The sequence below is a fragment of the Phyllostomus discolor genome, chromosome 8 (assembly GCF_004126475.2).
Source record: "Phyllostomus discolor isolate MPI-MPIP mPhyDis1 chromosome 8, mPhyDis1.pri.v3, whole genome shotgun sequence".
NCBI lineage: Eukaryota > Metazoa > Chordata > Mammalia > Chiroptera > Phyllostomidae > Phyllostomus > Phyllostomus discolor.
This window is the reverse complement of record NC_040910.2, coordinates 11302618-11326345: the sequence shown is the minus strand read 5'-3', so window position 1 is coordinate 11326345 and position 23728 is coordinate 11302618. Positions and strand designations below refer to the sequence as shown.

The 23728-nt window shown below is 36.3% G+C and overlaps 1 protein-coding gene across 5 annotated transcripts in view; it reads left to right on the top strand.

Annotated features, from left to right (window-relative positions):
- Nucleotides 1-21494, top strand: part of ELF2 (E74 like ETS transcription factor 2) — an 84491-nt gene extending 62997 nt beyond the window's left edge. For 3 of the 5 annotated variants that reach the window (XM_036031826.1, XM_036031823.1, XM_028521861.2), the window contains 6 exons: nt 8223-8336; nt 9709-9882; nt 14181-14267; nt 17251-17443; nt 18323-18670; nt 19315-21494. In XM_036031826.1, the coding sequence (XP_035887719.1) occupies nt 8297-8336; nt 9709-9882; nt 14181-14267; nt 17251-17443; nt 18323-18670; nt 19315-19942 (1470 nt within the window). In that variant the 5' untranslated portion in view covers nt 8223-8296 and the 3' untranslated portion in view covers nt 19943-21494. The remainder of the gene's footprint in view (nt 1-8222; nt 8337-9708; nt 9883-14180; nt 14268-17250; nt 17444-18322; nt 18671-19314) is intronic. The other 2 variants (XM_036031824.1, XM_028521862.2) reach the window with 1 other exon arrangement.
- Nucleotides 21495-23728: the final 2234 nt, after the last annotated feature.

Sequence of the window (23728 nt, the reverse complement as noted above, 5' to 3'; positions counted from 1 at the left end):
CGTTGATTTCTGGGGGCGGGACTCCGGGTGCGCGCTGGGCCAATGAAGATTGGGCGGGAGTGAAGCTGACAATGTACGCATGGAATTGGAGGGAAGAGGAGTGTAAACACGGAAGTGGCCGCGGGGGTGGGGGATGTGCGGCGCTACTGCTGCAGCGGAAGGGCACGGACTTAAGTTACATAGAAAAAGCAGCTTTACTTTATAGACAGCGCAGCCAGGGTCCGGAATCGATGCAGCAGTGCTTGCATCCTATTTACTTACTGGAATAATAAACATGCATGTTCCTTTCCCCGGCTCTGTTTCGTATAGCCATCGATGGGAATTGGAAGATAGGAAATATTCACGGAAGAGTAATGCCGTAAAAGGTCTTGCCCTCTGTTTTCCATCCATTGTTTTTAGGTAGGGAACGTGAAATTAAGTTTGGTTGGTGAAACTGATTCTTTTTCGATTGGGGGGAATCATGAACACATGCGTGTCTCTAAATTTTACAGAACTTCAAGTTGAAATAAAGTTTAGAATACTTTAACCATATGTATTGTGTCACATAATGAGTGACCAACCTTTATTCTATAAAATGTAATACTAAACGTTTCAAAGCTCTCAAAGAACAATCAGTTTACTGAGTAATGATTGAAACACATTTGACAGTTATTTTCTGATCAAAGGAAGAACTTAAGTATTAGTAAATAAGAGTCAGTCCGAGGAGAACTTGTGTTTTTGTGTGTGTGCTCAGTCCACTAATAACACAATATGAATTAAAGGTATTTTTGAATTTTTATGAATGATTAGGTCATGATATTTCTGGGAGTGATAAACGTTACATTTCAAGAAATGTTTCCATTGGTTTTGAACCTACCAAAAGAACCTTAGAATAACCTTTGCAGTTTGAATTTTGAAAAATATTGTAAAGGTAGAGGGCTTAATTTTGCTGATGGAAGGTGTCATAAGCCTTTGGAATTATTGTTGAAACTGAATGTGACCTGTAGCTATTTTGTTGGAAGTAGATGCATGTCAGTCCACAGTTTGAAAATACAAATCATCTCCCTTTGTTAAGGTTTTTTTTTTTTTTTTTTTTAGTTAAATGCTGACTTCCACCCCTACTGCATTTCTTTAGTGTATACAAACCTTACAGTTGAAGTTTGCTTCATGATTTTAATGTCCTCTAAAGAATATGTTTTACGTATAATTGTTTTCAAATTATTTCCTCAATCATGTTCATGTAATCTGAAGCTCCTTTACAAGCCCTATTTTAGAAGGAAACTTGATATATGTTTGCTGATTTACCCAAGGCTTATTCAAGTGAGTTAACGTTGGGGAGGGAAGGTGGCCCAGAAAATGAAGAACCATGGATCTAAATTTTTATTGCTGCTAGATTCCAGTGACAGAGAGTAGTTTGTAATGATTGTATTTGTAAAATGGACACAATGATAACTTTTTAACTCCCTTGAGGGAGGTTGTCAGGTATTACACATAATTCCTTCTCAAAAATTTTATAGTGTAATTGAAGACAGATGAAAACTTGTATTATACGTAAACATATAAATGTTAATATGCAGTGATTGCTATAATGGGTTGATGATTAGTGTAGAATGACTGTTAAAAGTTTGTTTCCTCCATAAGTTTTCCTTGTTAAGTTGAATATTGTTAGCATAACTTTTTTCTAAGCAAGTAATAACGTACTTAGTATTACCACTACTATGTTATTTGTTAAGGTACTAGGGGATATATTTTGTTTTTATTTCCCTCCTTTAGAGGCTTAAATACCAACTTTAGCTATCAACTTCAGCTTTAGATATAAACATTTATTCATACTGTTAGAGGAGTTTGACTGAAGAATGAAATGAATAAGGTTAGTGTTATTAAAAATCAATTTTAGCTTTGGCTGGCTATCTCAGTTGGTTTGAGCATCATTCTGATATACCAAGGCTGTGGGTGTAATCCTGGGTCAGGGCACAAACAAGAAACAACCAATTGCATAAATGGGTAGAACAGCAAAGCAATGTCTTTGTGTCTCTCTGTCTCTCAAATTGATAATTAAAAACAAAATAAATACATAAATCACTCAGCGCACAAAATATTTTTGTGGTGAAGACTTGACATTCTTTATAAAACTTTCACTGGCAACAAGATATATGACATAGAGCCTTAACTCTGAAGTCAGGAGATGAGGACCTCCATCTAGCTGTTACTAAATTATCTCTCTACTAGTGACTGAACTTCTTTAAGGCTTCATTAGGATTGATTAGGTGACCTCTAATAACGGTTTAAGTTCTAAAATTTTAAGTGGCTCAGAAACATTTAGTGGAAGGTGAAGGATTTTCTTTTTTTTTTTTTTATTTCTTTACATCATGTAAATGAATATAAAGTTTATTTTAGTTAGTCTTTGTGCTAAATTGGAACTTGAATATGACTATGATATAAGTCTACTTAACTGTTAGGCTTATTTCTAGTGTTATATGTACATATAGTATATTATAGGAAAAATGGATGTCTGTAGGGGAAAAACAAATGTTACTTTCTTAATGTTTTTGCAAAAATATAGGGTATTATGGTCTGGATTTTCTGGAAAATTTTCAGTTTAAAATATTCTGCCTTATTTTCAAGCATACTTTCCTTTCTTTTTGAGAATTTGAGAATTGAGAAATAGAGTCCCCAGAAGCTTTGCCCTACTTTAAGGCAGTTGTTCAATGAAAGGGGAAATTTTTTTCTGGAATTTGCCTTAGCATTTTCACTGACAAAACAAAAGTCCAGTTTGTTGAAGTTCATCTTGAAATTTGAATGTGAAAATCTGATTTCTAATTTACTATTTATTGGAATATCTAACACCAGTCTTGAAAAGATCACCGGTTTGAAAAAAGTTTGGCAGGATGTAAAAAGATGAAACATTAAAAAATATTTTATTTATTTTTAGAGAGAGGGCAAGGAAGGAAGAGAGAGAGAGAGAAACATTGATGTGTGAGAGATACATCAATCAGTTGCCTCTTGCACACCCCCATCTGGGGACTGGGCCAGCAACCCAGGCATGTGCCCTGACCAGGAATCAAACCAGAGACCTTCGGTTCACAGACCGGCACTCAATCCACTGAGCCACACCAGCTGGAGCAAAACATATGTTTAAATAAAGCTGAAAGAATGTCATTACCTTAAAAATTTTTTTTTCTTGAAAATGTGGTTAAGAAATTACTCCAGAATCCATGGAAGCATAGTACTAAAATTCATATAAAAACTGAGTTAAAGAGTAACATCAGTGTAGTCAGTAAGGATAATTCAACATAAAACAATTTTTTTCAGAAAGAGATTTGGTTGTTTGGAGAGAGGCAGGCATGAGAGTGTTCTTGATAATTATTCAAACTCTTTCTATTAACTATAGGGTAAATATTTAAAAGGGTGCAGTGAAATATTTATGAAAAATTTAAAAAATCTTTTATGTATAAGTGGACAAAAAATACTGTTGTGCTTATCGAAATGGAATCATAATTTTTCATTTTATACATTGACGTTTATGTTCAGATGCTAAAACTTACAGAAACATGATGATAGAATTTGGGTGTTTATTAATCATATCTGATAAATTACAGCTGAAAGTCTACGAAACTAAAATTTCTGATTTGGGGATTCTGGAAGTCTGTAAAGTCAAAATTGTTCTCATAATAATATTAACACCTCATTTACCCTTCACTTTGAGAAGTGTGCAGAGGAGTTTTCTGGAGGCTATTACAACAGATTGAATTAAGAAGCAAATAGGAGTCCAGCTGTTATCTACCATGTATTTAGAAGATTTGCAGAAGTGTAAAATAAAGCTAATCACTAATTTTTTTTATTTTAGAAAGGTTATTTTGAATAAAAATATTACTTGCATTTACAGGTATTGGGTTTATTAAATGAGTTAATATACATTTTTAAAGTTTTCTTATAGGATAAATTTCAAATAGGATAAATGTGCATAGGTCTGTACAAACAGAATCTCTGCAGTCCTCAATAATTCGGGTGTAATGGGGTCCTTTTACCAGAAAGGTTTGAAAATAGCTGAAATACAGTTTTATTTAGTCAACACTTTACAGTATTGTGGCCACTAGCCACGTGACCTATTTAGCACATGAAATGTGGCTGAGAAACTAAATTTTTAATTTAAAAAAATTTTATTTAAATGTAAAAGCTGATGCAGTGGAAAACCTTACGTCCATTTACACGTTGAAATGACAATATCTTGGATATACTGGGTTAAGTAAAAAGTATTAATTTAACCTTTTGCTTTTTTTAGTGTGGCTACTGGAAATTTTAAAATTATGTAGTTCATGTTATATTTTTATTAGACAGCTCTACTTTATAATCTTTTTTTCTTTTTCCCCTTTAAACCTTATAGCACAACTATGTTGATTAGAAAGTCAGAGGGGAACAGGTAAAGGTGGAGTGTCCCAGATCTTTCACCTTTCCCCTCTTTTTATTGCATTCCGTTTGTATTCTTCATTCACCTGTTAGGTTATAGCCGTGGGGCGTTAGAGGAGAAGCTGTGATGAGTCAGGTGTGGTACTTTAGTGATGACCTTGTAATGCTAGTTTATGGTCTTGCTTGGAGGGGAATGCCACTCATTTAATGAAGTGTTTTCTAATTTTTTCCCACTGCTCTCAATTAAACTGCTGTTATTTTTTACTTTTGACTTTAAGAACATTGTTATGAGCTAGATCCATTGCCAGCATTCTCTTCTGCAAAGCTGAGAGGTATGTCTCTTGTCAGACTTAATTACCAAGTTTGGTATTTAGTAACAGCTGTTGAGTGAGGCTGGAATAGTCTACCATACAAACACCAGTTGATTAGAAAGCTAGAAACAGAATAAGACGACTCTCTCCAATAGTAAAGGAAGGTGTAAGCAAATTTAATGGCACTATGATTTAAAATAAAATAGTTTTGAAATTTATTTGATACATTTATTTCTTCAAGGAGTATTAAACCAGCAACACCAACTACTAGTGTTAACTGGAAAATATCTGTCAGATTAACTTTTGGGTCATTGTTTCTCTTTTTAAAGCGAGTTGCGTATTATTTCCTCCCATATTTTTTGTGCACACCAGTAAACCAGGTTTTAAATTAGAAAAAAGGAATTTTCAGCCCTTGCTTATATAATAGATTGCTTTCTTCAATTGTACAACATTTTAAAAAAGATTTTATTTTCAGAGAGGGGAAGAGAGGGAGAGAAATATCAATGTGTATTGCATCCCTCTCTGGGGACCTGCAACCCCCTCTGGGGACCTGGCCTTAAAGCCAGGCATGTGCCCTGACTGGGAATTGAACCCGTGACCCTTTGGTCCGCAGGCCCGCACTCAATCCACTGAGCCATGCCAGCCAGGGCTGATTGTACCACATTGTAAAAACTCATGTTTGTCCTTAAGAGTTGTGCAAAATTTTTAAATTGTGTTTGACTTATTGGTCAGAAGGTAGTGTTAAAAAGTTTTTAAAAGCTACAGAAACTTGAAGAGGAGAAATATTTCTTAAATTTCTATTGTCAAAAATGACTTGTCAACTTATGTCAGTGAAAGACAAGTAAAAAGAGTGCTCACTTTTATAAAATTGGTGAAATATTCTTGGAAACTATTGTGGGGCATTAGTGTAGACTAAGTTCTTAGGTGTTCTTTTTTTTAGGATGTGCTTAGGGTTATTTTGGTAAGTAAAAATGATTAAATAAAATCAGCATCAAAAAAAGAAATCAGTGCTCTTAATAAGCTGTTAGCTTACAGAGTAACTTTAAATTAATTTTGCACTTTTTTTAGCTTTCAAATGTTTTACTTCCATTAATGCTTTGACACTTTCTGAACTATCAGCGTAAGCTTCATATGGCCAGCAATCTGGTCACATGTGTATCTCAGGTTTGTAGCGTAGGGTCTGGCACATGATGAATGCTCAACCAACCATTTGTTGACTGCACATAGAGTATTAGATCTTCTGATTGGTACTTCATAGAAAAGGTATGCATTTTCTTTATTCTCATTCTAAAGTTAAAGCATAAATAAGGAAAGTTTCTTCTTAAGTTTGTATATCTTTTATTTGTTTTAATCTATAAATATGAAATATTTCTGGGAAATAATAAATAGTATGTTGAGGTCAGAAATATGAGCTAGAAAATAATTTCCACTCATATAACTAATATGAAATTAATGCTGTCTCAAACTACGTAGGAACTCAGGTGGTATAATATATAACATCTAGGCAAATTTCATTTTGCTCCTAATTTAAATATCTGGTGGAATCCTGTTGCTGTATTATCAAATATTTGAAGCTGTGATTTTAATGCGGTAGTTTTAGGTTTCGTCTTAATACAATTACATAAGGAATTAGTTTATCCAGGACAGTTTATTAATAGCACCTAAGACAACAGCTAAATTGCAACACAAGCGTACTTTAAAGAGAATGAAGTTCCTAGCGTGAATTTTTAAAACCTGAGAATTTGCTTACCAGGTTCTTTATTGTATGTATTTATAGGGAGGTACTTTGAAAAAAATACTTGAATTGCAATGTATTTTATACTTACTAATAACTAAGTTTCTTAAAGTTGAGCTGGAAGCACTGATTGAATCCTTTGCTTCAGTGAAGCTGCAGATAAGAGTAAGCAGGGTCACCTAAAGATAGATTTACTTAGAGGTTTGGCTGCCTCTCTGGAACCGTTTAGCTTTGAGCAGATTTCCATAAATGGAAAGAGCAACTGGAGAGACCCAGTACCTTGGTTGAGAGTGTGGATGATGTGCAACAGGTGGTAAAAGAGTCACTGGATTTTTTTTTTTTTTAACAAATGCTCTCCAAATGACTGATATTTAAGGCTGAGCCTTTAGCATTTGGTGAATTTTGAGATTAAGTGAATTTTTTTTTCAATTAAAAGTTTCCTGGAAACAGTTTTTCAAAGATTCATATCTTTAGTGTATAGAACTTGTGAATTTGTAATATGGTTTTATAAAATTCATATAAATACATCCTATTAGTTTTAGAGGACATCTTCAGGGAAATATGTTAACTTGGAAACATATATATCCATGTTTCAGAACTGTTTACCAAGTAGAAGATTCAATATTTTAAGTCAGGATGTGAAATTAATATTTCATTAAGATAATACATTTGTGCTTGAATTGCCTATTTTTTCTCTAAGGTTGGTGGGTTCTTAACTTCAATACATAAAAGACACACTTGCATGCCTACTGTATGAAAAGTCTGTGTTAGGAACTATAACTGATATAAAGATGAATTAATATAGCCTCTCTGATATCAAAGACTTTATAATCTTAACCAGAGTGATAAGAAATTATCACTGCTTACCAAATTCTTATCTGTGTTTTTGTGGGAGTCTCCTCACTTAATTCTCACAGCTGTATGAGGTAAGGAATACTACTGATTCGTGACAGAGGAAACCCAGCCTTACAAGAAATTAAATTGCTGGCTTAGGGTAGCAAAAATTATAAGGGGCAGAGACTAGAACACAGGCCCTTGGACCTGGAAGCCCAACCACTGCTGCACTCTTTACTGCCTCACAAGTAATTTATTAATCAGCAAAGCATAAACTAAGTGCTTGGAGAAAGTTACAAAAGGCAGTACGATTAGAAAAGGCTTCATGAAAAAAAAAACCTCATAAAACCTCTAAGAATGTCTTTGATAAAACCCAGCAAAGTCCAGTGAGGTCATGGAGAGAGGGCAAGGTTATTGTGAAGAATGTTCTGGAGTACTCTGGTGCTGCAGCTAATGTGCTCACCAAGGAGGGTGTGTAGGGATTGAACCGATTCGTTAAGTTAACTTAGATAAGTGTTTCTGATCAATTCTAATATGTATCACCCCTAATTTTAGTAACAGTATTTTAAAATACATAATTGATCTTTATTATAGGATTGTTAATGCACAAGCATGTTTTTTCTGCCTAGGTTAGTTTTGACCTATAATTGATACAATTTTAAAATTTCAAGAGTTTTTCTTTGTTGTCCTTTGGATGAATTCAGAAATTTGTCAGTAATTTCTAGTTAATCTTGATAGTTGCTTTATAACTGGCATTCATTTTATAAGATGAGGATACTAGATTGTTTTGGTGTTTAAAGTATTTCTGTAAATACTTTATATAGACTAATATGTCAATGACTTAGAGTTATGCACATGAAAGTTAATTTATATTTATATCACCTACAGCAATGCATTTAAATTTTGTCATGTGTTCAGTGCATTTTTAATTGAGTAGAACTTATTTTTCCCCCCAGTGGAAGCATCAGTTCATAGCAGTAATGCACACTGTACAGATAAGACGATTGAAGCTGCTGAAGCCCTGCTTCATATGGAATCTCCTACCTGCTTGAGGGATTCCAGAAGTCCTGGTATGTGAACTGCCCTTTCTTACATAAACATGTCACACAACTGTATGTATCAAGAATTAAATTTCTGAAAACAGATTTTATTTATTTATTTATTTTTAGAGAAAGGGGAAGGGAGGGAGAAAGAAAGGGAGAGAGAAACATCAATCAGTTCCCTCTCTCAAACCCCCAGCCAGCTGTGCCACTCTGGCCAGGACCAGTTTCAATTCTTTATTCAGTGATAAATAGGCAGTGACTCTAGGTAATCCACCCATTGTAGAGGGAAGAGGTAGCATCCCCTCTTGCCTCACACTCCCTTCAGGCTGAGAGTTTTCCTTTTCTTTTGGTCCCTTTTTTCCCTTGAAGACTGCCTTCGAGAGTTATGTTCTCCTGATTTTCAATTTGTCCTAATTTTAACATTCAGGCGTTATTTTATAGTAAGTTTGAACCTTCTTACAGGGTGTTTCAAGAGATACTAAGAGCACCTAGACTTGTAAAGTAGAATAGGAATCTTACGTACTCACAGATAAGAGAAGAAAACTAGGACATGTATTTGTCCATGAAAGTGTGTGTTAACGATTTAATCGAAATAGAAATGTCTTTTCCTGATTATTTACACACATTGGAAGGAAGCCAGAGCAACATTGTTGTATGTAATGCAGTACTAAGTACCAATCTGTATGTACTGTTTTAGTGACCCAAAATCCAGGACTGTTCGTTAAGTAAAGTTTTAAATATCGAAAGATGATACTCATTGGGCTGTAATGAGCAGATTTTCCTTTTATTTGTATTTTAAAATGAACTATAAGTGCTTATTTGTCATTGAAATCCCATATTTTAAAGTGAACTAGAAGTGCTTACACGTTACTGAAATCACCTTTATTAAGTGTTTTAAATTTTATAACGTGCATGAATTACCAAGAGAATAATGATGAGTATGTGGAAGGAAAGTAATTATTAATGAACTCGCTATTTTATTTTCAAATATTTTTCCAGTTGTCAAAATAAGTCTTGTACAGTGAGCTTGAAAATACAGAGTGGGGGGAAAATGAGTTTACAGTTGTATGTGAAACACAGAGTTTATTATTGTATTATTTTCCATACGAACAACTGTTAGCCCACTTTTGCCCCGCCCTGTGTATGAAAGTGTAAGGAACCAGAGGGTTACTACTCACCCCTCCCTAACTCAGAGGATTAACATTTCCTTCAAGTTCGTTTTTCTTACATTTTTATTCCTTACATACTTTTTAGATCATATTGCATGTTAGCTTCAAGGTGTGTCCTGCTTTGATGAATGCTCAATAAACCTCTTCTCTACTAAATATTGAATTGTCCACTATAAGAAGCGTTTAATGGGGGTGGGAAATTTTTAAATTTTTCAACTTTTTTTTTATAGTGGAAGTGTTTGTCCCTCCTTGTGTATCAACTCCAGAATTTATCCATGCTGCTATGAGGCCAGACGTCATAACGGAGACTGTAGTGGAGGTGTCAACTGAGGAGCCTGAACCAATGGACACCTCTCCTGTTCCCACGTCACCGGACAGCCATGAACCGATGAAAAAGAAAAAAGGTGGGGTATAGTTACAAGTTTCTGGGAAAGTGGGTGACATTTTCTCCTGATATCGTTTTCCCTATCAAGGGATGTAGGAAATATATACTATAGATTTATGGTTGATGTTACCATAACTAGATATTTTCAAAGAATCAACAAGTTAAAATTTTAATTTTGTATTTTAACATACTCGTACTGTTTTGAGAGAGTTAGTATTTAAACCCTAAAAGCAGTTACCTGAAAATGAGGTTATAACAGGTGTTGGACACACAGAAGGAAAAATGGGGATTCACTGCACATTTGTATACTTTTTGATCTTCGTTACTTTTTAAAAGAAATTTAATCTTTTCTGTTTCTCATAATCTTACTTTCTACTCTTTTGTGGGGATTAAAAATAATAGCCCAATTTTGTTTTCCACACCTTCTTTTAAAACTAAGATTGCCAGTAGGAACTTACAAGTGAAATAAACTCACCAGTGGGTAAAGAGTGTTTCAACTGGGTTGACTGCTGCTGAGACTTGTCACCTGATCTGGTAGGGGGTGGGGCACAGGCTCCAGCACACCCCCAACATCCCGAGGATGCAGGGTGTGCAGCAAGTGGGGTCTTTTCCTCTTTGAGTAAAAGGTAAAGCTTGAAAGAAACAAAATCCTATATAAATGGGTGCTCATTAATTCCTCTTTCTTCACATTTTAGAATGGAAAAAAATCAAAAGCAAAAATAAAGGAAAACACTAAAAATAATGGTGTTTTCCTTTCAGTTATTAGAAGGGTTTTAGATTGCTGTAATGTTCACGGGTATGTGCTAATTACTGTTAGGGACACAATGAAGAATAAGACAGTGCCCGCCTTCATGTAACCCATAACGGTAATTGTACTTTGAGAGAGGTGCGAATGAGAATCTAGAGGGAAGAATCACTTCCTGCTGTAAATGTTTAAAAGCAAAAGACATACCTATGAGTAGCCCACTGCTGAGGGTAACCTTTGGTGGTTCTAACCACTGGAAGGTATGACAAAACACTTACGAAATTTTTAGCCTTTATGCCCCCTAGGGGCCATACTAATCTTCTCTGTATGGTTCTTGTGCTGCCAAAGTAAGCACAAGAAATTTTTAGATTTAAAAAAATAAGTGTCATATGTTAATACTTATTTTTAATGGGTTAAAAACAATTTAAAAATTAAAAAAAAGGAAGAAGGTGGAAAAGGCCATCGAAAGCTATGCTCATGTAGGGAACCAAGACCTCTGGATAAATAGGTTGGTACATGGAGTTAACCTATGTGTTTTGACGTAAACCTGGAAATAATTTGCCAGTTCAGTACTGATTTTAGATTTTTAAAAATAGATGGCTTGAATGACCACTTAAAAATTACATATAAGATTATTTATTTATGGTCAAGTACAATTGGGATATACAGTTGAGTAGGTTATTTAATAGCACAGCATTTTGTATTTATAGAGCTTTTAATATACTAATGTGTCTTTTGAGTTTCTAAGAGAAGATAGCATGCAGTGTTCTAAAAGTTTACTTGAGTGTAGAACCCTTTTCCCTACTGATAAATTATTTGTTTCTCAAGAATATCATTTGAAAAGTGCTGCTTGTATAAGAAAATAAATGAAGTCTTTTTGGGCTAACCTTTCCATTAAGGGAGTGGCTTTTGTGCTTGAATTTAGGAGATGGTACGATGTTAATATTATTTCTGATTGATTTGTACATATATTATTTAAATTGAGAAATTAAGCTCTATTTTGTTGAGGAGGCCAGTGAACTTTGTTTTAATTTTGGCAAAGCATACTTATTGATTAGAATTATAATGAAATCCTAGAATGTAGTAGCTGTGCATTTTTAAATGTAAATTAAGATACTTTAATTTAGTTCTTTATTTGGATGGAAATAGTCCTTGCTGATGAAGAGTAGAGTGACATCATAAACCCCGGTGTATGACAGTTACCAAACCTGTAACAATACACGGGCAGACCGCAGGGATAATGCAGGTTCAGTCCCAGACCACTGCAGTAAAGCCACTATTGCAGTGAAGTTAGTCACATGGATTTTTTTGTTCCCAGTGCATATAAGTTGTGTTTCCACTATTAAGTGTGCAATAAACAGCATTATATCTAAGATACATGTATACTGTAATTTAAAAATATTGCGAACAATTGCTATCCATCAGATTCTGAGCCTTCAGCAAGGTGGAGTCTTCTTGCTGGTGGAGGGTCTTGCCAAGATGCCGACGGCTGCCGCCTGATCAGGGTGGTGGTCACTGAAGGCTGGGGTGGCTCTGGCAGTTTCTTAAACTGAGACAACAGTTCGGTTTGCTACATTGATTGACTTTTTTTTTTCTTCTCATTTGAACACTTAGAGGCCATTATAGGGTTATTTATTTCAATATTCTGTGTCTCAGAATAGGGAGGCCTGAGGAGAGGGAGTGAGATGGGGATCTGGTCGTTGGAGCAGTCCGAACACACAGCATTTATCAATGAAGTTCACTGGCTTATGGGGGTGCGGCTCATGGCGCCCCAAAACAATTAAAAAAGTAATTATCAAAGATCACTGACCACAGATCACCATGACAAATGCAATAATAATGAAATGCTTGAAGTATTGTGAGAATTAACAAAATGTGACAGAGACAGAAGGGGAGCAATTGCTACTGGAAAAATGATGCCAGTAGACTTGCTCAACTTTAAACCTATTTGTAGTCACTCTTTGGCCTTTTGGCTAAGATCAAGTATAAACCTTCTATTTGTAAAAAACCGCAATATCTGCAAAGTGCAATAAAGCCAGGTACTACAATAAAACAAAATGTGCTTGTATTTAATCTGAAAATTGTGGTATTGCCTTTTATAGTTTTAGTCAACCCATGTCTGAAAACATTAAATGGGAAATTCCAGAAATAAATGGTTCATAAGTTTCGAATAGCACACAGTTCTGAGTAGCGTGATGAAATCTTGAGCCTTCCCACTCTGTCCAGCCTGGGATGTGAGTCATTCCTTAGTTCAGTGTCTTTACGCTGTATATGCTCACTGTCCATTAGTCACTTAGTAACTGTCTCAGTTATCAGATTGATTGTCATGGTATCTCAGTGCTTGTGTTCAAGCCACCCTTATTTTATTTAATGGCCCCAAAGCTCAGAAGTAATGATGGTGGGTATGCCAAAGAGAGCCATTAAGTGTTTTCTTTAAATGAAAAGGTATGTGTGGTATGTGTGTACCTGTAGGAGAAAACATAGTATATACAGGGTTCAGTACTTTCCATGGTTTCGTGCCTCCACTGGGGATCTCGGAATGTATCTCCTGCACTGCTGGATAACATACTCGAACATTCCCAACCTCTTCCCTTGAGGCTCCCAACCAGCTGCCAGCATTCGTTCATCAGTGCTGAGGATTCGAATACAGTGCATTTCAGGCTTACACCTTCTTTAGGGTAGAGCAGTACAGCTCTTGCTTTTCTGTTCATTGTGGATGCTAGTTCAAGAGAGTCTTCTGACAGAAGTGAGGAGAAACAAAAGTAAGAACATAAACATTACCTAGACATGAAATAATTACTTGGAAGGTTTTCCTACCTTTATAAGGTACCTCCATGTTTGAGATGGGGGAAATTGTTTTTTGTCATCTTCTCTTTTCTTTTTTAAAGATTTTATTTGTTTATTTTTAGAGAGAGGGGAAGGGAAGGAGAAAGAAAGGGAGAGAAACATCAATGCGTGGTTGCCTCTCACATGCCCCGTCCTGGGGACCAGCCCCGCAACCCAGGCATGTGCCCTGACTGGGAATCGAACCAGTAACCCCTTGGTTTGCAAGCCTGCGCTCAGTCCACTGAGCTACACCAGCCAGGGCAAGATGGGGAAATTTAAATACTTAATGCTTAAATTCTGGTAAATTGACTGACTTAGAGCTGTAGTGAGCATTTAAAATATTTTTTATCTTTCCTCATTTGAGCTCAAAGAACTTCACAGATTATCAGATCCTCTGCTGTAAAACTTTTTAAAGCAATCCTATAGGACAGGAAATAAAAACATTTATGGTAGAATCTGTTTCCATTGCCATGTTATTAGCAAATTGAGGCTCTGATCATGTGAATAATAGGTTAGTAGTACCTGACTTGCCATATATATAGGTTGAGATTACTACGAGCTAACTGCTGTAATCTGAAGTTGTAGAAGTGCTTTTAGTGTTCCTTTTAAATGAGACTTTTTATATATATTGAATATATTAGTCTGCAAATTGGTGTCCATTTTCATGAATAATGTGTTATCAAAGAGTCTGCTAATAATGCTCATTCTTGTTTTTAATGTATACTTTCAATATCTTATTTTTTCAGTTGGCCGTAAACCAAAGACCCAACAATCACCAATTTCCAATGGGTCTCCTGAGTTGGGTATAAAGAAGAAACCCAGAGAAGGAAAAGGTAATTTGGGGAGGGCTATTTTGGAGACTAAATGATTTTTTTCCAGTCAGGTCTGACATTTCCAGTCTGACATTTTTGCATTTGTCAGAAAATTACTTCTAGTACAGGCTCATGTGGAAGTACTGTCTTTAGTCCTGCTTATCAATAGGGATGTGTCACCATCACCTAGGAATTTTCCACACTGTCTGTGGCCAGTCCCCACCCCACTGGGATTCTGTAGCCGTAGACATGCTAGGGGAGTGCAAGGGAGTGGGCGTTCATATGGGGGGAGGTCCTAAGCGCAGGCTGCTGCACACCCTCCTTAAGAGCATTGTTCTGGAGGGCGTGCGTGTGTGCGGAACAGCACCTGCCCTCATGCACTGCCACTTAGGGTTGAAAGAAGTTTACAACTAAGACTTAGTTTTGATAACACAATTTCTTAACTGATAGAAGCAGTGCAATAATTAAAGGCAAGCTGAATTTAATTTCCCACTCAACTCATGTCAGGAGATCAGAATAAAAATTTACCAGTTTTTATTTTAGAATTTATATATTCTCATTATGAACAAAAATAGCAACAACTCTCTTATATTCTGTGCTCTCCTAATTTGTTGGCTAAGTTGACATCAAGTAATACTTTAATAATGGTTTGAGGTATGTTCTGGTAATCTGATTAACTAAAAATTTATCACTTCCATGAATAAAAGTTTCCAGACCAATATTCAGTAGTTGGATCATTTGGATTAATATATTCAAATTATTGCATCATCAACAGGTGGTCTGATGTATCTAATTTTAAATAATTCAAGTAAAAAGTCTCAAGTAAGCATACCAAGAAATTTAGGGAAAAAAATCCAGTTATAGTGAACTCGTAATTTGTTTAGAACTGGTAATTCAACTTGGGACAGATTTAGAGTGCTTTCATTTCCTTTTTTGTCTTTCTTCATTTACATTTCTAACATCTTAGGTTTTATTTTTTAACTTATACTGAAAACTTTAAAACTTACATGATTGTAGTAAATATTAAAAAGCTAAATACATAGTAATTATAAATTGTTACTACTATTTTTTAAGTAATTCCCATCATCAGTGGTATCTCTTGTATTCAAAACCTTATGATTAACAATGGAGTAAAACTGTGATGACCTACTTTTACCAATAAAATGACCTTTCTTTAAAATTTTGGCCTTCATTAAAATTGAGGCAGCATTTTGTAATGCGGAGATTAAAATTATTCAGGTAACACCTGGATTAAGAATCCAGCCAGTGTTTCCTCTTCTGCAGAACTGTTACCACCTGTTGAAAAGGAAATGCTAGAGGAAGAACATTTTAAGGGTTAGGTTGAGGAGCAGCGGCTTGGTTCGAAAGCCCTCCCACCCCTGGAGGTTCTTCTCATGGGGTCTGTAACTTGGATGTGGATTTGAGGATAGTAAAGGGATTTGAGTAGGAGCCCAGAGGTGACCTGGTGATTCAGTGGTGGCCTATGTGTTCTACTCTTCTCCTCAGGATTCTCGGCTATTCCTTCATTGACTTAAGAACCTCTGTACCTAGAGGCTTAGAAAGGGAGTAAAAAAACACAGCGGCCTGTAAAGCCTGGTCTTCTCGTAACCATTGCCCACCTCCTTCCCCCACTCACCCTGTCCCAAAGGAAAAGAAAGTGGTGCTTTCTTCCTTTTGGGGTTAAGTTCCTTAGTTTACCTAAGGTCCTTTCCCTGTGTGCAAATCTTAGCCATCTTCTAAGTCTTCACGATGTCTTTTAATATACTTTATTATTACACCTGAAATCCCAAACATTATATTCTGTCATTCATTTGAAATAGAATTATACATTGCCTTGTGATGTATCTTACCTGGTTTCATACTGTTACTTCTTTCTTATGTTGTCATTTAACTTGTCATCCACCGTTCCCTGCCCTCCCCCGAACCCCCCCCAAATTACACATTTCTTGAGTCAGGGATCAGTTTTTAAAAGCTTCTCAGTATCTTCTACTACTCTTAAGCATAGTATGTGATGAATAAGTATTTTATTCTTCAAAAAATATTTCAATATTTTCTCATTTTCAAATTTTGTGAGTGTGATCAAATGTCATGTTTAACATTTGATGAATATTTGACTAAAAAATTGTCATATTACTTTCTAGTGTTTCTATTTAAGGAGATCATATTTTAAGACTAAAACATAAATGTCTTTTATAACTGAGCTGTTCATATATAATGAAATCCTTCTAATATATTACCTTCAACTAAACTGAGTATGTTCTGTGGAAAGATTAGCAATTTTTAAAAATCTCTTTGTAGAGGCAGTGGTTTTTATTGATAAAGGTGATAAGTTTTAAAGGCTTATGTGTAGTTTGCACTTTATAGCATATGTATCTCATGGTTCATACTTACAGGTGAATCAAAGAAAAATGTGTTTCTTACAAAAAAACTGCAAGACCACAATGCCTAAAGGTTTTGCCAATTTCACTGCATATTACTTGTCTTTTCAATAAATTAAAAAATGCCTTTTGATAAATTTTGATTGTAGAATTTGGGCTTATATAATAATAAATATATAGGTTTGAATAAATTTATTCAGAGTTTAAATCTGTACATTAACAAATGATTCTGTTTTGGGTTCACTTTGTGTTATGCGTTATGGCTTTGCCTTTACTGAACTCATAATCTAGGATAGGGTGATATGAGAGGAAACATTTAGGGTCTCTATTATATTAATATCATGACTAGAAAGTTACATAGGATGTTGTTTTAAAAATCCAGCAAACAGCTATGTTTGTGAATTTTGTTATAATGAAAGATACTTTATTACTTGCTAGACAACACAATTTGACACTGGACAAAGATTGTTAGTAAAGTCATTCACTTAATGACATGCTCTTAGTACATTGGTTTCACCAGTAGCAAATGAATTGATTTTTATCCAGCATAATTAAATATCTGCTTTTAATTATGTATTTAATTATGTTAATGAATTTTTAATCAATGTCTATCATTGTTTTCAAAGGAAACACAACCTATTTGTGGGAGTTTCTTTTAGATCTACTTCAAGATAAAAATACTTGTCCCCGGTATATTAAGTGGACTCAGAGAGAAAAAGGCATATTCAAGCTCGTAGATTCAAAGGCTGTCTCTAAACTTTGGGGAAAGCATAAGAACAAGCCAGACATGAACTATGAAACGATGGGACGAGCTTTAAGGTAAGAGCACAAAGGAATGAGGTTTTGGACAAGACTTACATACCTCTGTATATTGTCAGTTGTTTAAAAATAAGCTGTGGAAATCTTTTATTTATTAGAACTTTTAATTTTGGGGGTCATATTGTAGGGAGCTTCTTAGTTTTGGAGATAGATGGGAAAGAGGAGTTTGGCCTGGATGTCTAAAATTTCAACATGATTGGGAAATCCATTTTTGCAGAAAATGTGCTTTTTTACACTTAGGGCTATTTCTTAATATGAAGTAAAGTTGTAGACGTTTAAGAAAAACCCAAACAAAACAGTTTCCAAAGTGTTTGTTTCAGTTGTTGCGAATTTGTTTATAGAATCCTTTATAGATTTATCTTGACATGAAAGTTTTTGTTTTGTCAGTCTGTGAAACCCACAAAATTTGTAGTGTACGTGGCTTCTAATTCAGAGTGTTTTGAAAGGAACACATACTTTATGTGACAGTATTTTATGTATCCCACATTCATCTCCACTAAGTACAGCTTAATTTTTTCATATAATGGATTGTTTTTTTAACCTGTGTAAATCAGAGTTGAATTTTTACCAGTATTTGTAAAATACAGTAAACTCGTCTGTGTTTAGGTTACATTACTTCCTTTAAGAAGGAACTTTTAGCTACTTGATATATCTCAAGGTTACAGTACCTATGGCAACAGGTTCCAACCCCATTCCTACTTCACATTCTCAGCCATTTGAACAGTCGAGGCAGGAAGAGCTCCTTCTCTTACAGAAATAGTGAATGTTTCATTTAGTACCCATTCTGCATGGTGTTAGTTGTTGTTTGCTTTTTGGGGGCCGGCAGGTGAGGTGGGGAATGTGATATACTCGATTCATTTAGTTCTTTTTTCCTTCCAGGTATTATTACCAAAGGGGCATTCTTGCAAAGGTTGAAGGACAGAGGCTTGTGTATCAGTTCAAGGACATGCCCAAAAACATAGTGGTCATAGATGATGACAAGAGTGAAACCTGTAATGAAGATCTGGCAGCAGCTACTGATGAAAAGTCATTAGAACGAGTGTCACTGTCTGCAGAAAGTCTGCTGAAAGCAGCCTCTGTTCGAGGTGGGAAAAACCCATCTCCTCTAAACTGCTCCAGAGCAGAGAAGGGAGTGGCTAGAGTTGTGAACATCACTTCCCCTGGTCACGACGCTTCGCCCAGGTCTCCTACTACTACCACCTCCGTGTCAGCAACAGCAGCTCCAAGGTAAGGGAGGGAAACTGGTGGTTGCATTAGCTTTTTAGAAAACTCCTTGGCAAAACAATACATTTTTTAAAATATTAGCATTCTAAGAATTCACTATTAGTCAGGACTTTGAAAAGTACCTGACATTTTATTTTATTTTAGATTTTGTTTATTTATTTTTAGGGAGAAGGCAAGGTAGGGAGGAGGAGAGGGAGAGAAGCATTGGTGTGCAAGAGAAATGTCCATTGGTTGCCTCTTGCACACCACCTGTCCTGTAACCCATGAGTGTGCCCTGACCAGAAATCGAACTGGCAACCTTCAGTTTGTAGGACAATGCTCAATCCACTGAGCCACACCAGTCAGGGCTCTGAAAAGTACCTGGCATTTTAAATGTACTTTGTTGTTGTTCTTAAAGTAGGTGATGTCTCATTTAACCTTAGTTGGTTTTTATGGTTTTATAGATGAAACTTAATGTGGGCTTTAGTTTTTAAAATATATTTGTTTCATGGTATTTCATATTTTAAATGTCAGGGATTGTCAGTACATATGTGTAATTTGGGAATATTGGTTTCCACATTTTGTATTTGCACTCATCTTTTGCTTGGGACCTCTTATCTAATTTATCATTAAATACAATCAACTTTTTTTTTTTTTTAATTTACTAGGACAGTTCGTGTGGCAATGCAAGTTCCTGTTGTAATGACGTCGTTGGGTCAGAAAATTTCAACTGTGGCAGTTCAGTCAGTCAATGCAGGTGCACCATTAATAACCAGCACTAGCCCAACAACAGCAGCCTCTCCAAAGGTAGTTATCCAGACAATCCCTACTGTGATGCCAGCCTCTGCTGAAAATGGAGACAAAATCGCCATGCAGCCTGCCAAAATTATTACCATCCCAGCTACACAACTTGCACAGTGTCAACTGCAGACAAAGTCAAATCTGACAGGATCAGGAAGCATTAACATTGTTGGCACCCCGCTGGCTGTGAGAGCACTTACGCCTGTTTCCATAGCCCATGGTGCACCTGTAATGAGACTGTCAGTGCCTGCTCAGCAGTCCTCTGGCCAGACTCCTCCCCGAGTTATCAGTGCAGTCATAAAAGGGCCAGAGGTGAAATCAGAGGCAGTGGCAAAAAAGCAGGAACACGATGTGAAAACTTTGCAGCTGGTACAAGAAGAAAAACCGGCCGATGGGAATAAGACAGTGACCCACGTGGTGGTAGTCAGTGCGCCTTCAGCCATTGCCCTTCCTGTCACTATGAAAACGGAAGGACTAGTGACATGTGAGAAATAAATAGCAGCTCTGCCGTGGACTTGAGACTGTTAGTGCTCGTACCAACACGGATATTTGCAAGGGATGTCATCGAGAAAAGTCAAAAGGAGACTTTAAAACTTTCAATGCATATAGGAAAACAATCAAACTTACTGGAAACAAGTTACCTATCCCATGTTTCAGTGGGAAGTGAACTACATACTGAGATGCTGACAGAAAACTGCCTCTTACAGTAGGAAACAACTGAACCCGCCAATAAGAATACGGATTGAAAGGGACCAAGCAACTCACTACAATATCAAGTTACACTAAGACTTGGAACACTAACATTCTGTAAGAGGTCATAGTTTTCAGTGGGGAGGGGTTGGGATGGGTGATCTCATTGTTACACAGAGCGATTTTTGATGCATTTTACATGCATACCAGCAAATATTACTGTGTTCACACAGAACTCACTTAACTGGTGCTATGTGAAGACTCTGCTAATATAGGTATTTTAGAATGTGAATTGACTGGATCCAAAAGTTTCAGAGAGGATAGCAAAAAAGATCTAGTGCGATTTTTTTTTATATCATATAGCTTAAGCTGATTTAAAACAAAGGCCTTAGACTAATTTTCGATTTTCTTTATTGAAATAAGCTAATGGCTTGTTTGTGTAAAGCTTTTTTTATTAAAAGGAAAATTTTAAAAACCTTGTACCTAGCACAGTATTGTTATAGAATTTACATGTAACATTTTATATGGTAGTTTAAGTCTGTCAGTTCCTTGATTGTTGACAAGTTAACAGTTGGCCCTGGCCTTTTGCTATAACATGCCTGTGTCACTCTCTTAGCCCTGGCGTCTGTGTGCGCACACCCGTTTCGGCTCAGCATGAATTTCTGTCAGGTAATGCTTACTACCTGGAGTTTTCTTTCTTCCTTTTTTTTTTTTTTTAAGTTGAAATTTAAGAGGGAAAGTACCAGTGTTCAGATTTGAACTATAATAGTTTGTATATTCAACATTTGAAGTATATTCTATTTTGTTGTACTCTTGTTTCAAAGTGTATTCAAGTAGGTTTTCTGAAATATAGAAATTTATCTTGCATTTTGGTCTCTGGTGATATTTATAACAATATTCAAAAGCTAGAATAGAGACATCGTTTTAGTTAAGAGTAGAAATCCTCTTTCTCCTTCCTTAACTACTGCGTAAGGAATCCTTCTTTTCCTTTTGTATTCATATTTGGTAAATAACTGCATGTTGCCACTTCCGTTCTAATCACTATCATGAAGTACAATGTTATACTTACCGTAATGACTTTACTGTTTTCATGTTGGCCACACCTAAAGAATTTATATTTTAAATCAAGACCATTTGTTTCTCAGTCATACTTTTTGAGGCTTAACAAGAACAAGTAATAATACTCTAGGTCTTTTACAGATTAGGAAGTTGGAGGTACCAGAGGATTACATGAATTTCCTAGTTTCACACCAGACTAGGTTGTGTGACTCTACATCTTAATGTTCTTTCTACTACAAAGAAAAGTTGTCTATTTTTACATCTTTTAGAAATTTAAATAAACTGATGCTTAATATTTTGTGGCCTTTAATTGTGCATTTCATCTGATACTTCTTAAGTTGATGATTTTTATAAGAGCTCCCTTTGTAATCTTTTATCTTTTCCATAAACATACCCAATGGTACTTTTTAATAAAAATTCAAAGAAAAACTCTCCTGATTCTTATCCCATTTGAGAGCTAATCTCAGATTCTACCTCCTTAAACATTTCCTAAATATTTCAGCTTTCAGAATCTGCACTCTGTGCTTTGGCAGTTGTTTTCTTTCTTGCACTGCAGGTTCATTTGTGGGGTCGTGTCTTCCATGCCACTGCAGGGCATGCGGTTAGAGACTATACCATACCTACACCTCTCCCCACGTGCCGAGCACGCCAGCCAGAGGCACTGACTGACTTCGGTAACATTTGTTAAGAGTGTAAGTCATGTGCTATGGAAGATAGCTAAAGAAACTTAAATTTTTAGTATTTTTAAATTTTCTCTCTAGCTGTATCAATTGGTTCTGATGAGGTTAAGCCAGGGCTACTGTCTAGCTTCCTCCACTGCTGTACCCAAACATTTCTTGTGTATTTCTTTCAGAATAAGTATACCGATGGCCTAGATCTGGAAATACCTGTTGACAGTATATACTGATCGGAGTTTTTTCTGGGGATTGACATTACTAGCTGTGTGGTATTTAATCTCAGACCTTTTGAACCATAAATTGTATCGGGTTGGCCAAAAGTCTGTTACATTTCTTTCCGTAAAATAAAAGGCACATTTTCATTTTCACCAATAACTATTGATTTGGCTATTTTGAGTGTGTCAGCTATCTCCTGCTATTGGCCTCTAGAGGGTGGAGGCCAGGGGTGCTGTTCAAGATCTTCCAATGCATAAGACAGCCCCACAGCAAAGAGTTATTTGGCCAAAATGTCAGTAGTATCAAGAAACTTTGCAAACCATTCTTGACACGTTTGATCCATCACAGCACCTTCTCCATACACTGTCCAAATCTTTTTTTTTGCATTTCAGTTGCATTTTTACCTTTCTTGAAATAACAAAGCATAACATGCTGAAAATGAGGTGTATTTTCTTCCATCTTCAATATTAAAATGGTTGCACAATTCACCAATGTTGATAAATTTTTTAAAAATGCATACTAAAAAAAATGCATACTGATATGGCAGCTGTCACAATACAGTCTAACAGGATTGTGTTGAATGAAGCTAGAGACAACTAAGCACTACTAGAGCCATGGTATGGAAAGAATAATGGGACTTTTTGGACAACCCAATATTTGCTTTTTGTGTCCATTTTGGAGAAGAACCACATAATAGCTTGACACATCCATTTTCCAGCCTCACCAGGCTTATGAACAATGATTAGAAGTCTGTCCATTTATCCCTCAGGTCATCTTCCAGCAGCAATTCCAGCCTTCACCACCCTGCTTACCAAATGACCAGAGAACATGGAGGCTTGAGCTGTAAACTACCCCCCTTTCCAGAGCCCTTGCTGTAAGACCATCTACTCACTCCAGCATCCATCCTCACCACGTGTCAGTGGAAGGAGGCAGGTGTATCCTGTACCCGGCATTTCCTCTTTCACACCTTGGTTTCCTTGTTCCAACAGTTAATGGCCCATCGTTCTTTTTCTTAAGTAACTTGCAGTCTGAATTCTCACAAAGAGTTCATGTTGAGGTCTCTAGTACCCACTAGTCAAATCATATAGATTCCTTCTTTTCTTTTCCACCTGAAAAATTCTCTTTGGGTTTTCTATAATGCCCCCCATGGTTTTCCACCCCTGACCAATTCTTTGTTGGCTTTGCTTTCCCAATTACTATTAGTATTTACCTAGATTCTGTCTGTGGGGCTCTTTTCCTCCTGGGGCATGTGTAAGAATTAAAGGAGTTCACGATCAGGACGTAGAACCAGTCAGTGTCCGGCACGTGTAAAGCACTCTATTAAATGTTTACTCTTAGGATTTCACCTCGACACGATTGTTCCATAATCTCACCCACGAATACAACTTTCACTACCAAATGTGGTGGTGTAGCCTAGACTCGAAGCCTTAGATGGATTTGTCTGATTGCCAACTGGCTGTTTCTTCCTGAATATCCAACCGGACTCTTCTGAAATGTGTGTTCAGTAAATGGTGTTTCCAGGAACCCCCAGCCCCCTGATCTCCAAGACTACCTCACTCATAGTTTCTCCCTGGCGGCCCACACCTGGCTCCTGCTGCTCACATCCTGTCTGCAGTTGAAAACGGTGTTTGCGGTGCCG